We start from the raw sequence: 17,961 nt of genomic DNA on the forward strand, positions 1-17,961 counted from the left end.
GCATCAAAACCAAACATTTTCTTTTTTGCTCGTTTCCTCCCAAAATAAGCACATTTTTTTCTAATGTGACCTTTGACTTTTTGACCTTGGTTTCAGATGTAGTTTAATCTCCTGATTCCAAAAAACAAAACGAAAAGTCTGTACAACCGTCCTAACTCCGACCGAAAAACTTTGACCTCATATAACTTCGCACATAAAGGTCACACGGGGTCAACCTATTGACATTTATGATCAGAAGGTACCTTTGACATCTGAAAATAGCATCGAAACTGTAAAAATCCCAAAAACACGAAAAGGTCACCAGAGGTCAAATTGAGGTCAAGGGTCACCAAGATGCGGGTCGACAATTGGATGACATTGACGCAACTCCCAACCCAAACGGACAATTCGTTCTCAAGTTATCGCAACAATACTAGTTTTTTATCATTAATTGACCTTTGGTGACCTCGGATCACATGACCGTTAAGTTTGAAAATGTTCGTCTAACCAGTTCACAACTTGTCCCAAAATATCAACCTTGTCGCACATTGGCACTGGGAGTTATTGCAGTTTTAATATTTTCGGTTTTTGGACCATAACTGACCTTTGTGAGCACCAAAAACAATAGGGCACACCTTCTCCATATGGCGGATCTATAGTCCAAGTTTGGCCTCAATCCAACATTCCCTTATTGAGATAGAGCGTACCCAAGCAAGTGTCACAGATGCACACACACACACACACACATACACACACACACACACACGCCAACCTGACTGCATAGGTTCCTTTTGCTAAAGCAAGGAACCAAAAAGGCGTTTTCTCTTTTTATTTTTTCTATTTTGTTAACAGTTTAAACATGAAAATTATTTAAAAATATGTGAAGAACTGAGTAATGTACTGCAATCTATCTATAAAAATCAGAAAAACGATGTTTTAGGCATGAATAATATGTTCAATATAACTAAAGTAGTAGGCTAATAGTCATAAGCTCATGATAGTGTCGTCAATTCGTTTTCTCAGTTTATATTTGCGACATATATCACCCGTTTACATCGATCAATGGCATGGTGAAATCCCGTGTGAAAATATGTTGACCCCAAAAGACGCAAATGGTCGTTCTAGAAAGTACCGTCATAACATTAACAACACAAGGCCAGTTTGCTCTCTCAGGTCTGCACGTGTACATCCATTTTTTCACACATGGTATTATGCTGTGCATGCATTGCGGGCGGGATTGCGGCAAACATAAAAGAAAATGAATGAAAATGAAAAACTTACGATATTTTTCACAAATATTGATGCTTAGCTAAGTGCTTCCTCACAATCAACGAGCCGCCCTAAAATTCGCTCCGCTTACGTACTTCTATATATATATAACACATGGAAAAACCCGAGATTTTACACACATAATTCCCACTGACATTGGTCACAGAACATAAGTAGGTCATTGAACTTTGCCCAAGTTCATCGCACCATGGGAACGACACAACACATTGAGCATGATGTTACATCTCCCGCCATCTGGACGCCGAGTGTAAATTTTGATGTTATATGCAAATTATGAATGGTACTGCGCAGCGCGATTAAAACTTAACCTGCGTAATTTGTTTTCTTAACATGACTTTTAATAAGTAGGCAGGAAAGGTGGGTAAGTTTACTAATTTAGGCGAGTTTTTGTTTAAAATCTTGTGATAGATAGACAAATATATTGTTTTTTTTTTCTTCAAAAGTTACGATGTTGCCGAAGGCCGAGTGATATAAATTCAGTGATCTGAACTTCTGAAGACCACGAATACTGATCATGTGTGTTATTCTTTTCAGCAATTATTACACGAAAGGTTCGCGATATTATTGGGCCTAATTAGTAATTAACATACATTGATCGTTGTCTTATTGCCTGAATTGCTACCTGCTGGAAAAAAAACCTTAATTATTGTACTCATAATGTCCTATTTTCATTAAAAGTCGAGTGACCGTGCGTCGAAAAATCCCCGATCGGGAAACGGCGTTTAAAACGTTTAACCGACCGGCAGGCGATACGGTGAAACGGTTAGCGAAATATCTGTTAGGTCACCCCCTTACTTAAACACACAAAAAAACGATCTTATTGAATGAAAATATACTAAAAACCATATCGCAAAACACAAAATCGCTTATAACTCGAAAACGGAAGGAGATATCGACTTTTGTCGGCTGTATAGGGATTTCCTAAGCCAAATTTTGATGCGCTCTATCCACCTGTGTCATTTATGAGCTTCTCTGACGTAAGCTGCAGTACGTAATTTCTCTATACCAGTTCCGCGAAATTTATTTACTGTACGCAATAAGCATCGTTCGTTATGTTTTCTTTCACAACGAATATTCAAAGTTGTGCTCCACACGCTTCACAGATATTGTTTTATGTCGTTCATTTTCAATTCTACTTTAAAATTACCTTTTTCGAACGATGCATTGCATGCTTTATTAAACATTCCTGATTAGTAAAACTAAGGAAGGATATTCAAATATGTATTATTTTCATTTGATATGATTTTATGAGCTGTTCCACTTGAAAAACGATGATAAAACCGAAAAACAAAACATCTACTTCTCATGTGACGCATACCGGGAGACTCATAAAAACTCCCCTTCTCATTAAATTAAATGTACATGCCGTCAGGCCAGTTGAAAGCCGTCAGGCTAGTTGAAAGCCCTCCCTACTAATGTTTGATCAGCTCTTCCCAATATACAATACTCAAATAAGCAATGAAAATATATTCATTTTCCACAGATTTCTACCCAACGTGGGCCCCAAGTCACTGCTTTATTTTCTTAGCAGTCATGGAAACAATTGTTTGCAACTCTCTTGCTGGCCAGGTGTTTTCAAGTTTTATTAATAGCACGACTTCTGATTGGTTTATTCAAGATAAACTTTTTATCCCTGCTGGATTGTTCTACTTATAATATGAATGAATATTTGGTTTTCAGGTAACATCCATTCCATTACGAACAGTAGGGGTAAAATAATGTTTGCTTCTAGAGGCAGCCAGCCAAAGGTTCAGATAAATACTATGCTAATTAACAGATGGTAGGCGTGAATTTGACAAAGCCAGGTTTATGATTGGACTAAGCCTCTCAAAAAAAGTTTGGTGGTGGGGATATCCAGGGTAGGGAATACACATGTTAGCAGCAAACTGCAGGTGGCCCAGACCCAGGCTGCGACCTAAATACCAGGGCAGTCCATCTGCATTCGCGGGCAACTTACAGTAACGGGTTAGGGGGAAAATAACAGGATGTTTTTTTATTTTGCGTGCATTGAAGCTGGGGGAGATTTTTGGGACGGAATGCGCTCTCAGAAAAGTTTGAAAGTGAGTGCGGTTCTGTAGTAAACGGTACTGTAGTACGTCAAGTAACACAGGAATTTATTGGAAATAAAGATCTCTTTGATATCCAGCTACGACTGTTTCATTGTGGATATTTTTTTTTATTTCTTGTTTTTCTGACGCTGCGTTCCTTGGTGAGCTAACCTAAACTTATCTTAGTTTAATACTAGCCTATAACTTAAGAGTCGTAGAATGTGCTTATTACGATCGATCAAGACTAGTTTTTATTATCCTAGCCAAATCATTTTTCAAACACCTAGTACAGAACTTACTCTATCTACAATCAAACTTTTGTAACATTTGTAATATTCCTCTACAACTTCTGGTAGAGTCTGAAAACGGCAGTAGTTAAACTAAGGGTTCAACGCAAGTCACAACCTTGATATGTCTAGAATTGCCTTTGCGGTTTTTGATCGCGATAACTTTCGTGGAAATTTCGTTGAAACTTCGTTGACAACCGTGCCCGCAGTAGTCTAAATCTTGTCAACGAAATTATTCGTTTTTAACCGATTTTCAACGTTTTTTATCGATTTTCAACGTTTGTTATCGATCGTTGATTTTTTTTCAACGGGAGTTAAGCCAAATCAGTACTGTAGGTATTACAACATATTAAGTTATTTGACGTATTGATGCTGCAGCATGTATTGTACCTTATTCGATACTTACATAAAGTTAAACATGATTCCTGTCTATGTACGTGATTTATGACAGAGATTTAAACTGACTGTCAACAGACTGTTTCTGATTATTTGACCGGCTTTACTCACAGAGCTCTTGGTAGAGCTTTCCATCCCAGTTAGCCTGATTTATGTCACTACTGGGGTAGCCATTAGCCCATTACAGTTATTGCAATAAACTGCAGATCATAATGCATGTTGGTTATGGTCTGTTACAAAACCGTTTCATATGAAACATTGCTTAAAAGCTTTGCTTCAGAGCATTGTGACTTTTCAGGAACTTGATAGAGGGCATTCCTGACAATGGTACCACTTGAAACAGTGATATAATTTCCTTAAGAACAATTACACCACATGTGTGATGCATACTGTATGTGTGTACTGTAGAGTATATTCATCATGGATTCCTCTCTTTTTTCATGCTACTTAGTGTTTTCAATGGAATGCCACTGAAGAGAACAAAATGTGGTTTTACAGTATCTCCTGATTAAGCATATCCTACTCTAGCACTTACCAGAACCTACATACAAGAGGTTCTGTCCCGTATACTACCAATTTCTCAGGTCTTCTGAAAACAACTGTCCCAAACAGAGCATTATACATACTGGGTATCATTTTACATTTTTTTAAGAGCTGTGACCACTTTTTGATCAAATACCCACCACTATTACCCCATTCACAAAACTAAAACTTTCCAGCAAAAAAAAAAGAAAGAAAAAAAGGCAGCCATCCTTTATGATGAACTTGATCGTTTAAAAAAAAAGAAGATAAAAAAAAAAGGAAAAAAGAACAAAAGAAAAAGAACTCACTTTTTGCCATCTTCTCCATCATCAGAATTTGTGTCATCGACTCTACTGCCTAACGCCTCTGAAGTCGCAGGCTCTAAGAGATTACCGTTGGGTGATGACGATGCATTGCTTTTGAGACTCGTCGGAGCGGAATAGGACCAGCTCACATCATATCCCGGATGTCTCATAACGTTCTGCTGTGTAAGCAAACCTACCGGGTTGATCTGCTCCACTGCTACTGAAGGCTGCTGCTGTTGCTGCTGGGCCATCTGCAATTGGGAAACGAGCTTTTCTTGCTGAGACAACCCACCTCCAGAGTCGGTGAATTTCTCTTCCGCTCTGGAATCAGCTACACTTTGTTCTACGTCGTGTGAAGTACTCCCTAGTCCAGGCTCTGGCTGAGGGCCCGTCTCTTGTTGCTGTTGCTCGATATCAGCAAACGTCTGAGGTATAGTGGTAGGTAGTCCTTCTTGAGCAGAACTGCTCTCGATGCCAAACATCTCAGTGACATGTTGGTCATCTTCCTTACGCTCTTGTTCCTCAACAACCTGTGTCTCTCGACCTGAAAGATATGTATCAGAAAGAACCGTGTGAGATGCGTGGGCGTTCGTAGGCAAAGGCACAAAGTGCTGCTGGTTCAACCCAAGGGAAAATTGCAGCTCATTATTTATTCACATGTGGATACGTGTACTGTATGAACAGTACAATGTGAAATATATTTTCAAACAGTAGGAAGAGGTCTACTGTGACTTCCCAACACTAAGTGAACGAACAATCGTCTAAAAAGGTGAAAAGTACTTGATGATATCTTTGATTTTGCTAGAGCCTGTGGTTTGGTGTTATTCCATTATTATTTGATCAGATTTCGCCACAGTGTGATAGATAATTCTAGTTCGTGAGTCAAAGCAGCAGGGGAAGCAAGGCAAATTTTTACTCTGGAAACTTGGTGCATTTCATTAAATTTTAAGTGATAATTCAAGAAATTATAGTACAGTTCCTAGGGAATAATTTAGTATTCAATTTTTGTAGGTTCTAAAGTTTGTCTCACATAAAATACCATGGTTCCAGTGTGCCAAAACTGCTATCATTGGGCTAAAATTTGACCACTTTGCGATGATGCCATGCTGGATAGATTAATATTATCCAATGCCATTATGATTGATTACTATGCGATGCCATGCTGAGTTTAATTCCATGTGAATGCTACTGTGTGTATAGTAGGGTATCCCACTGGAATAGACCTGTCTACTATGGGTATACAGTATTATCTCTGTCGTATGAAAACCATTGCCCTATCTGCCAGCCATTTTGGCACACTGTGTTGAATACATATTGTAACCAAGAAAAAAGTGTTTCCTCCCAATGGGCTGAAATTTGACTAAAGCCTCAGGATACTTCACCTACTGTGCTGTAGTTAACAAGGACCCTGAGCCCCAAATTCACATGACCATATTGGGGCTGTACCGGTTAATCGACCGAACAGCCGCTAAACGTTTTTTGTAATGCCAATTGCTCAGTCACCGCACAAATGTCTTTAGATCAAATTGTTCCCAAAATAGACCCCAACAGTTGCTTGCCGAAAATCACATAAAAATGGCAAAAATAATCACTCATCCATACAAAAGGTTTTTAAAATTGGCTGTACATTTAAAAGGATTACCAGGTTGTGCGCCTATAGTTACCCCGTTTGACGAACATCGCGAGAATGCAATCCTTTTAAATTTGATAGATCTTTTTCACTATTATCTCGAGATCTTCGTAGTTATCTAAACAATAATGTATACACGTTCCACTACAGTAAACACTTGCATTACAATGTTGACACACTTACAGTTTACCACATGGTTATTGTAACGTGACGCTCTCTGCAGCAAAACATCTTATAATGAAGCTTACGCATGTAAACAATCTTTGCTATAGTCAGCATTATTAGAAAATAAAATCAGTAAGGGTGCAGAAATACATACAGAATTTGCTAATTATATAGAATCCATGAATTTGCTCAGAATTCATGGTGTCTTAGGAGTTCATCATGTTTCTTCATAGGATAGAACCCGTCGAAGCCCTCTACTACGCAAATTATAATGGTGGTGTACAGGAGTTCCAAACTAGTAATTCTTCCGAAGATAAATTACTATAATTTTTACTTTGAAAACTGACCGTTCGCTGTACAGTACCATATAATGGATTGGCAAAGAGCTGGAGCTGACGCAGCTTCATCTGTTGACATGTCTGTGGTACATGTCTACAGTGCAGTATGTATTACAACCATATGTACCATACATATGTATGTATGAGTTGTACATTGTTCATGGTTGTTTCTTAAAAGATATGGTAAATATGACTGGAATCATTTCTGGGAAATGAAACTAAAGTTTGGCCTTCAGTCTATTACCAAGACTGCGTAATGCTGGAAAATTATCTGTCAAATATGTTGACGAAGATGTTAGCCGGGAAATTTCTGACGTGTTCTATGAGAGCAATATCGTTGGTGTTTCAAAAAAATTAAATAGTAAAAGTGGTCAACTTGGGCAAATACCAACTAGTCTTATTCCCCCTCCCCCAAAGTTTTACAGATCATGTTATTACTCATTACAAGGAATGAAAAGTATCATCCCCTTATTGGAGTTCCTTTGGCAATCCCAAAAACGTATAGCCTACTTTACATGTTTCCACTGCAAGACAACCAAAATTTCAGCAGGACAACCAAAAATGGGTGAGTTGATTGTCCTGAGGAAACCACTTTAAATTTCTTAAATTTATACGCTGTTGTTGTCTAGCACATACTTAGCAATATTATTAGGGCATATAACTACATACCATGCATATAACTACATACATTGCTAGGGGCAATTTACGAAGAAATATTTGCCTGCAATAAAATCTCTGTAACGGTTACCAGTGAATTATAAAGAGAAACACAAATCTGTGAAAAAACTTAATAAGAAAGTGCGCTTCGTCCTTTTAATGTTTCAACCGTCAAAACTAAACAACTGCAACCAACTGTTTGACAGGCTCGTTACGATCCAACTCGCCATTTTGTGAATGCACATCTGCATGAAAAGTGGTGGTGCTCTTTCTAATCAGAGCTGTAAATCTCTGATTTTTGCTCTATTTTTGAGGCAACAGCACGAGTTACGTTTAAACGTTTACCGTTCGGATAATAAAAACGGTTATCCGGTTAGTGAATTAACCGGAATAACACAGCCATAGACCTTACATACCCAAAATATTGTTTGGGGTGTGATAAAGTGACAAGTTTAAGTTACTAGGCCCTACAACTGCTGGTCTGGGTAGTACAATGGGGATCTCCAGCGGTGTCCTAAATCAACAGAGAGCGCTGCCATATTGGTCCTTTCTAGTTCCGCAAAACTTGACAAGCAGCAAAGTCTGTGAAATCACTAAGAATTCCTTTGAAGAACCTCTGATGAAAACTTCTGGGCGAGGTACCTGCCCATTCCCTAATTCACAGCGTGACATATTCTGTACTGACATACGGTTTTATACCACTCATTAACTAGTACATTATAGCAACCAAATGTTGACCACTGTTAAGGCCCGGTCACACTATACCGATTTTTTATCGGAATACTATCTGATTTTCCCGGAGGAATCGAAACAGCCTGTTTTTCGTTCGGGTCTTCTAGCCACAGTGATAAAGGACCTGATTTGCTATCTGTTGAGCCATTCCGATGTGGAATAGCCCTCTCCTAACTTTTGATATTAACTCCGTTTCCTTTTATCGGATAGCTATCCGATTTCTCTTCCGATTTTTATCGTTTTTCGATGTGACGTCACTTCAGAATATAGTCGGTTCCAGAACCCCTCAGATTTGGAGTAGGTATTCGAATATTCCACTGCAATCATTTCATTCACTACCACAAACCTCACTCTTCGGCCTAAAATCGGAAAAATCGGACTGTATTCCGATAAAATATCGCTGTAGTGTGACCGGGCCTTTACAGTAGTTTGGAAACTTAACACGTCTGGTCATCAACCAATCAGAAAGCTTTTTAAGTATATTTGGAGTTTTTATGTAATGAAAATTTGGCACTGGGATGAAAAGAAGACCGAAGAAACGAATGGATTTTTTTCAATTAATTTTCACATGGTGCATGCTGTGGGGAAATGTTTAGTTCAGTGCAACCACGGAATTCTCCATGGAACAGAGCCTAATGCTGCTCGACGGGAAAATAGCTATCACGGCTATTGCTAGGTAACGGGTGTAGTCGGCTGCTCTTAGCACGCATACACATTTTCGTACTAGTTGGGTGAAATCATCATGCCCAATGTGGATAGTAATATATATAAGTACCACCCTGGAACACATGACCCTCCATGCATGGTACGCGCGTATTTACTGTGTGGTAGTTTCTCCAGATTTATTAAACTCGATGGTATGAACCATGTTGCGTCACTTGCACTGTTGCGGCTGAACTTTCCTCCAAGCTTACGCGATATGCCACGCCAACTGTCATACTTTTCCCTGGGGCAGTAATTTACGCCGTACGCCAAATTTATTGGTGTACATTTCCATATGCCAAAGATCTTTGTGTGATAGGTCGTACTTTCCAGTATGGCTGAAGATCCCCATTAATGTTTATAGGCTACGGCATATGGCCTAACATTGGGCCCAGTGGCTACAGATGCGTTGGGCGTGCCACATTTTCAGTTATGGTCATTAGGCTAGTTGCCGTAAGTATAACATTCACAATTCCACACAAAATATGTTGTCTTCATTTTAACTTGTTTGATACTGTTGCCTAGGCTGAGCCCCACTCCTACCAAGTACCATTTCTCCAACAAGGGTCCTACTAGTCAGATCGGTGTACAATAACTTGGCCTACTGCAGTTTAGGACCAGTACGAACTGTGTAACCTTAACATTAAAAGCTTCGAGACATGCTTAGTATTTTGGTTAGAGATAAATTAGGCCTAACTAAGTGTTAACTCTAGTCTTACTTAGTCTAACGTTGGACGGCTTTTTCATGCCAATATAAATAAAGCATCACCAATATTCAGCAACAGTGTCAGTGCCTAGCCTTGATTCGATATGTAAAAGAGGGGTGATCCGAAAACATTAAATTAACAGATAAATACATTTGTCAATCCAACTCACCATGTGAGGCAGCTGTTATTTCTGGCGTTACAATGCTAGGCCTAGGTTCTCCTGTCAATTCGACATATTTGGCAGCTTCTAGCAGGGCCTCGATCGACATGTTTTGTAATCACTGATCATTCAAACTAAGCAAGTAATCCTTATCTGTCAAACTTTGGAGCTCTTAGGAATGTTATCCTCTTACATATCACAGCGTATTAACGAAAGATTACGTAAAATGAAAAACAATCTCGTTTTGATGCTTAGAGGATACTCCTAAGCAACATTGCTGTACTGTGCAATGTGATGCCTCACTATGTATTTCGAAAGGGTCTAGACGTACACGTTAATCTGTGTGTATTATATTAGTACATTTTATATACATGCGTAGTACGAGTGCCTCAGTATGCGTGCTGTTGTTCAGAATCACGTCGGTTCACAGGAAATTCATCTCGGGTATATATGAATACAAAACAGAGAATAGTTTACTTTAATATTCAAGGGGTGAAATTTCTTTAATCATGATTTAGATTATATTCATTCCATCTAAAGGGTTAAAAATTCGTTCATTTATAGTATTTACAAATTTTTAATATATTATAAAATGATTAAATGCGCATATAAAATGAACAGTCATCAATTACAATCATATATCGTCTTAATGTTAAATTTCTTCCTACTAAAAGTGGTCTGATCCTAATTTACATATAAAATTTTAAAGGAAACCAATAAACCCTATAGACAATCGTAGGAGAAAATCACATGCTGCTATTCCATTACTATTAGAGTTCTCCCACCCCAAGTAACATGGCATAAAGACTGAAATGTAACCTTTGTTTAACAACAAGGTTTAAACACTGTCAAATACTCTCCTAAAAAGGTTTTTATTGTTGTTATCAAAGTGAATTGGTTGAGATAGGTGATTGTGAAAGGCAAACTAGGACCAGAAGTAACAATATAAAATTAGGGTTCTGTTAAATGAAGATAAACTGGAACAGCTGTCATTAGCACAAACAAATACACGTGCTTGAAAAGCACGTGTTACGTGTATAGGGTTAGTCTATTTTACACGGGTGGATATTTCCAGATGATCCCACCTGTTATTATTGTTAGAAGCTGCTGCGAGTAACAAGCAGAAAGTAATTGCTTGCCAAACTACACTACGGAAACAGGGACTTGCTTAGGTGCGTTCAGGGGGTACATTTAGTTTAGTTTAGTTTAGTAGGGAAAGAAGGATCAGGACTCAGGAGGGACACTTAAGTCCCCATCAAGAACCCTATAGGAGAGAAATTTACCATTTCCCCCGTTGTCAAGCGACATTGCGAAATATAAACCATAAACAAGTGTCAATATTACAAATGTACGCTGTCATTGGCCAGGAGAAAAGGGATGGGGCGCAGTCATGGAAGATGCAAATAAAAAATTCAGAAAGACATTACAGGGGACATTGTTGAAGAGGATTACTTTTGTAATTTTTTGAATACGGCCAATTTGGCATTTGAACGATTTAGCATATTATCAAGTGCCCGGTATAGCATATTTAAGGTACAAAGAATTGACAACCCACTCGTGTTATGCTGCTGAAAATTTCGAAATTGGAATTACAATGATATGAGGGATTTTGTACGTGTTCACGGTGTTCGTAATTCGCAAGTAAAAATATGACTATAACGTACATACAACGTAGCCTGCAACATAGGACACATTAACCAATAAAGTAAAGAATATTTCTATCAGTTAATCTTATCAAAATTGGTAACCAACAATTCTGCTAACTTGCGGTACGGCACCCCTCCTTGCGAATGCACCCAGTTGGAAAATGATTATTCTAGTCGGAATGTTATGATTCTAATTTCTACACCCACCGTGACAATTGAATCACAAGCCCATGTGAACGTCCCTGTACACGTTATATCGTCTGTGCCTGACATTTGATAAGCTGATTCAGTAGAGTTGTAACTCTCGCTTACTGAATACGGACAAAGTTGTCATGGCGATGATGTATTCCCCCAATTATAATGATACAGGGTTACTATACACGGAAGCATGTGGCGCCTTGGAGGTGCATCAGTATCTGAACTTAGCTGCCCAACTGTACAGGATGGCTGTACAGTACAGGATGGCCGAAAATTTGAGCACCCATCTGGTTACATGAACGTTGAACCAAACATGTCATTGCGTAATCGATAATTGACACAACACCATCACATTTCACGCGAAAATTCAGGTGGATAGTCTTTGGTAGCCCGCCAGTGGGAAGATGCTCAAAATACCTCGCCTCTGTCGTGATGTGAAAGTACTGTTTGTAACAGTTAAATCAGAGAACAAATCAAGTAACGTAGGTAGGATATACGCTTAAATATACAATTAATGTGTAAGAAAGCACCTATCCGTTATTATATTAATGACAGCTTTTCCTGTATGGTGTGAAGACAGCTGCAACCAACCAGTAATGCTCAATAGGCCCTATTACTTGTTTCGTTTGTACGAGGTTAATTAAGGACACTATGGATATATTCCATAACTGTACAGTAATATCGCTTTAATTTATTGCTACTAATAAACGTGCGTGTGAGAGAGAGTTCTTTCCAATTTACACAGAGGTCTTGCAAAGTGGTCTAAGTATATTTGGGGTCTGTCTGCAAACATCTGAATATCCAATGTTCTGAGACCAGGTTCGCCCAATACCTTCTGTAGCAGTAACCACCAAATCTTTGTAACGAAACAAGCAAATTGAACATATTTCATGATGAACATTTTTTTCTCATTGGGTAATATAAGGATACAAATCTCAAATCAATGATCGATTCAAATATCCTATCTGTAAACCAACAACAAATACATGTTACTCTTTATATGAACCCTACAGTAAGTTCAAAATGATTTTGAAGTTCATTGCAAGGGACGAAATAACTGGGTTCGCATAGCAATTTGCTACCCAAGAATTGCCAGTTGCTAATCAATATTACTTTTGATTAGCAAAAGATGCAGTACCTGCTAATGCTAATTGCTATTTCCAAGAATTGTCAAGCAATTATTGCTAATCAATTCTCTAAAACTATTTCGTCCCTTGCATTGGGATATAAAAACTGCCTAATTTTTCAGGCCTGGTAGGTTATCACCTGCTAACACATTTTCCTGTTGAGTATGTACATTTCCCATCAAATTTCAGTCCCTTTGCAATTGATTTAAGGGGAAAAATTGATTAAAAGGGTGTGAAGACTATAGCGCAAAAACGTCTAATGCCGGTAATTTGACCTAGTTTCGAATGAGGTGTAACAAGTGTTAAACACCACCATCTATCCCAGAAAATACACACACAGCTTGCTTCCGTCAGTAATTAGACACTAGTGTACAGTCAGTACATACAGCTGCGGTCAATACCCACAGCACAGTATACAAACGATACAGCGATGGACATCTCAGGTCCAGCTAAAGAAAACAAGGTATCACTTTTCATTACTGTCTGCATTTTGTAGCGACACGAACAAAACATCACTTGCAAGCAACAGAAAGTTAACTTTTTCAGATAGCCGCACACGGTTTGGGGCGAGTCTTCAATGCCTTTAAGGCAACAAAATACCTTTTTTAACAATCAGTAAATGTATATATTTACTGAACAAATTTGACCTCTTACTTCAATCTCATTCAATTATGACGTTGCACATTGCAGTATATTTCTCCTTCTAAGGCAATTATAACTCATGAAGAACAAAGCATTTCGACTGATTGCATCATCTTTGACCTTGAGGAAGATTGCAAAACCAAAGAGGAATATTACAACAGGATGTCAAGTTGACTGGAGACATCATATCATTGAACAGACAGAGGTCAGCACCAACCACCTGACTCCAGAAATTCCCCTCCGTCTCATCACACGCAATTGTCCTCTTTGGCATCAGAAAGAAGATGAGAGCGTATTTAAAGATCCATTCTGGGCATTTTATTGGCCTGGTGGGCAGGCTCTAACTAGGTATGCGCAGCAGCAAAATTAATGTATAGTAATAATTACCAAAACTTTCCAAACCTATTCTTGAAGAGATTTTTTCCCGGGCTTCCAAAATGTTCCCATGCAGACATTGAGAATCAGAGTTTAAGACCGATTATGCATTCCATTTTAAGCTGGAACAAACTGATCCATAATTCTACACTATATTTTCCGTACTATTATGTTGCTAACATTCACATAATCATTACAATGTATTTTTTTTTGCCAAATTTTTGCCCATTCACAGAGTGAATTGAAAATTCAGAAACAGTCACCAAAACTACAGTAAGATAATAGCACACTAGAGTTTGATAAAAATATGGCTTGATACTAAACTGCTTGATATGATATCACTAGCATAACTTGTTCAACTATAAACAAGTTCTCATTAGCATCTAATTAGCTTTTAAAAGTCTTCAATATTTGTCAACATGAGATATTTTTAGATTTACTGCATTTATTTGAAGTGAGGTATACTTCTGCAAACAATTTACAGTCATCTACAGTGTTCGGAGTTATCAAAGTAAGAAGCAATAGTTTATGGAAAATAGATTCCACAGGGAATGTCCAAAGTGGCAGGGAATGTCCAAAAGAGTGGACGGTAAATTTAAGAAAAAGTGTTCACCTGAAAAGTATTCTAGCCTATTCTCCCCTCCATCCTATCAGCTGACTCGGTGTTGTACTCTGTACTTCAGAGGTTGGGGAGGGTGGGGGATGGAGACCCAATTCTAAATTTCCCCAGAGTTAGATATGGGAATGAATTTCTATGGGTCGGAGGCTAATCAAGGATTTACAAAGGAGCGTTGCCCTATTGTGGCTGGAGAAGACTCATGTAGGGGGTTTCTTCATATTAAGTTGATTATTTAGGGGACATATTTAGGTGATTATTTAGGGGACATATTTAGGTGATTATTTAGGGGACATATTTAGGTGATTATTTAGGTATATGGTTAGCTGTAATCCTAAAGGCTGTGGTTTATAATTACTCTTGACTTCTTGTGAGGTTGACAGGTACAGTAGCAGTGGTCTACCTCCTCCCCAGCTGAATGCATAAACCATCCCCGACTGTAGCATTTATTCCCCATTTCCCGCACCAAAACTTGCACGAAAGATGAATAGAAACTCCATATAATCATCCTGCCAAGAACCCTAACTGATTGCTAGGCTTGAATTACCAGCAACGGCCATCTTTGTAATCACTAATAATTATATTATTTGATTATTTGATGTTTGATTTAATGATCAAAATTTCAGATTCATCTTGGATCATCCTGAAGTAGTAAGAGGCAGATCAGTGTTAGATGTTGGCAGTGGATGTGGAGCCAGTGCAATAGCGGCTGTTAAAAGTGGTGCATCGCAAGTAACAGCTAATGACATCGACCTTGGTATGTGTTATTAGTACACTCATTACTTTCGACAAGATTATTGACAAAGGGGGGGGGAGGGTGTTGGAGGGGAGGGGGGCAGGAGGAACAGTGCCAACATGCAGGTACAATTTCTGTCTACAATGACTGATAACTTTTATTCAAGAAGCAAAATGGTTTATATTTTTTATAGCAAGATAAAAAATGTATTTACTAGCTCTTGTCAAGGCTTTCTCTGGAAGTGCTCTTTAAATGCTATCAACTATTTTCAGTTTTTAACCAGTTACACAATCTGAAATACACTAAGCATCATTTTTGTAAAAAGCAATGGCTGTTTGTTTCTCATAACCAGCATACATTTTAAAGGTAAGCATGTTGATTGGTTATACCATGTACATCGTAACAATATCTCTATGGTAACAGTAATCAAATTAATATTAACACTGTCCAAATTCAGTTTAACCTGTTGAACAACTGAAGTGAGCAGTGAAACTCAGTAATTTACCAAATCACATTGGTTGTTTAGGTTGTGAAGTGTACAATGGCTTAGAACAGTGACAAATTTGCTTTGAGGGGGCATCCCATTACCCTACCTCCTCCTTCTCTGCAATAGTCTAATTGTACTCTTCTAGAGGTCTGAGAATAATATGATATGTTGGGCTGCCACCAAAGTAAGTATGGAAGTCTATAGTATCTTTAACCTAAACTTAGAGGCAATCCTGATGATGGAGATGGCAAGGCAATGTTTCTCATCTGCTTTTTCCTTTGTTTATTTTCTTAATGCAGTGGCTATCGAAGCGATCCATCTCAATTGTGAACTCAATTCAGTTACCATAGCAACCAGTTTAGACGACTTGATAGGATCCCAGAGCAGAGGCAATTGGGAGGTTGTCTTTCTCGGAGACATGTTTTACGATGAGGAATTCACAGATAGAGTGCATGAGTGGACAAGATCTCTGTCAGGAAGTTCAATATTTATCGGTGATCCTGGTCGTCTGTTTTTAGCAAACCATCCGCTCAAGAAGGAACTTAACTTGGTTCACCGCGTGGAACTGCCCGATAGCAGCAAAGAGGAAAACTATGGCTTCACCGAAGGATATGTGTGGGAGATCGTGAATAGATAATTACATCTCAAATTAAAGTAATGAGATAAAAACACAAATGATTGGCTTTCAATTCTTACATAACTGTGTTCTCATTTTACTCCTTGGTTTCTCAGCTCTCTGATTAGTATTACATTGATTGCATAACCGTTGGCTTCGTACTCATTAGTGGACTACCAGTGGATAGGGGCCTAAAGCTAGGGTTATGTAAGGATGGGGAAACCCTTTTCCTTTGCAATGCTTTTATTTTACACAATATTGTCTCAAGAGATATTACTGTAAGGTGTTCCCATTTTCAGTATATTGAATACATCCAGTGCAGCTTTGGCTGGCTTCAGAAGATCCTTGCCTTACACAAGGTACAAATTGGTAGGATTTTTTTAATTGCAAATATAATGGGTGGTTGTTTTGTTATTGTCAAATCAGAAAAAAAACATGTCTGTGAATTTTTTACCCGATAGAGATAAACAGTGACTCATGTGGGTTGGTTTACTTGACTACAGTGGGTTTACTTGACTCAAATGGGTTCTCTGACTTGAGTCAGGAAACTTACCGGTAATAGACTTGATCTTAAAAACAAGTGACTCATCTGAACTCTCAAGCAGAAGGCACTTGCAACTAACCACTCTTACTAATAAATATCATCGGTGGTCGATTTGTGATTTATTTGACAGATCAGAAGTGGTTTTGTCTCTTCCCATATTAGTACCCCAGTTATTTGGTCTTCTAACCAAAGTGTTGGCTCTGTGAACCTAAATTTGGTAATATTCTTCTTTTTCCTGATATTTATGATTGATTGTAAGTGAAGGAGAATACATCTTTTTTTTTTATTAATTAATTAAATATCTGCTGTAAATATATTAGTTTTATCTTTATTTTTCAGTTCCTAGTTTCTAAGCATGAGCACATACAGTCTGATTGGTTGGGAGGGACGGCAGGTGGTACAACCTCAGGGTCTCAGGTGAGTTTGGGGGCCAGGGGAATATGTAATATTTTCATAATAAACTTAACAAAGTATGAAGACTTCAAAACGAAGGCCCAGTGACATAATTGTCCCTGGCCCCCCAACATGGTTTTTCACTTCTACACACACCTCCACCTCCACCACACCTCACCTCCACCCATATGTACATACTGGTAAGTGTCTCTATTCACTGGTGTTCTGAGAAGAATATAAAGTAACCCCAGGGCTTGAATAAAGGAAGTCAATATGGAACACAGAATCTCCCCCTCCCCCCCCCCCCCTGGCATGAACCATAATTTATTACCTCTTGGTTCTTTTAGAGATACAAAACTTTGCAAAAGATGTTCATTAGAGTCAGCTGGGGAGTGTGAAATAAAATAACATTCATGTGACCAGAATGAAAACTAATAGCGCTATACATTTGGGCTGTTTAAGTTTCTTTGCATGGTGATAAATAGATCATACACCTTTGATTTTCAAGGAGGGATGTGTGGGGGCACTGTGGTGGCAGTATTACAGAACACTTGAAAGAAAATTGCAAAATTTCAGATTACAGGTTTCACATTCACTATTTGAAAAGTAACTTGACCAGTCAATGTAATCACATATAATTTGATATGGGATTTTAACTTTTAA

General features: G+C 38.3%; 2 protein-coding genes across 3 annotated transcripts in view; one reads left to right on the top strand and one right to left on the bottom strand.

The window, feature by feature from the left end:
- The window catches only part of LOC139980685 (uncharacterized), a 31,830-nt gene extending 21,517 nt beyond the window's left edge, over positions 1 to 10,313 (bottom strand). Inside the window, exons 1-2 of the mRNA XM_071992514.1 lie at positions 9,928 to 10,313; positions 4,831 to 5,371 (exon numbers count right to left, since the gene is read on the bottom strand). Of these exons, the coding sequence (XP_071848615.1) occupies positions 4,831 to 5,371; positions 9,928 to 10,027 (641 nt within the window). The 5' untranslated portion in view covers positions 10,028 to 10,313. The remainder of the gene's footprint in view (positions 1 to 4,830; positions 5,372 to 9,927) is intronic.
- A 1,633-nt stretch (positions 10,314 to 11,946) lies between these two features.
- On the top strand, positions 11,947 to 17,221 carry LOC139980983 (electron transfer flavoprotein beta subunit lysine methyltransferase-like). Of its 2 annotated transcripts, none has more exons than XM_071993067.1 (4): positions 11,947 to 11,968; positions 13,598 to 13,879; positions 15,149 to 15,279; positions 16,045 to 17,221. In XM_071993067.1, exons 2-4 carry the CDS (start codon positions 13,611 to 13,613, stop codon positions 16,380 to 16,382), a joined length of 738 nt encoding a protein of 245 aa, XP_071849168.1. In that variant the 5' UTR covers positions 11,947 to 11,968; positions 13,598 to 13,610; the 3' UTR covers positions 16,383 to 17,221. The 2 variants fall into 2 exon arrangements, with proteins under 2 accessions (XP_071849168.1, XP_071849167.1); XM_071993066.1 differs by lacking the exon at positions 11,947 to 11,968 and adding an exon at positions 11,999 to 12,248.
- Positions 17,222 to 17,961: the final 740 nt, after the last annotated feature.

This window comes from Apostichopus japonicus, chromosome 15 (assembly GCF_037975245.1).
Source record: "Apostichopus japonicus isolate 1M-3 chromosome 15, ASM3797524v1, whole genome shotgun sequence".
In the NCBI taxonomy this organism is placed as follows: domain Eukaryota; kingdom Metazoa; phylum Echinodermata; class Holothuroidea; order Aspidochirotida; family Stichopodidae; genus Apostichopus; species Apostichopus japonicus.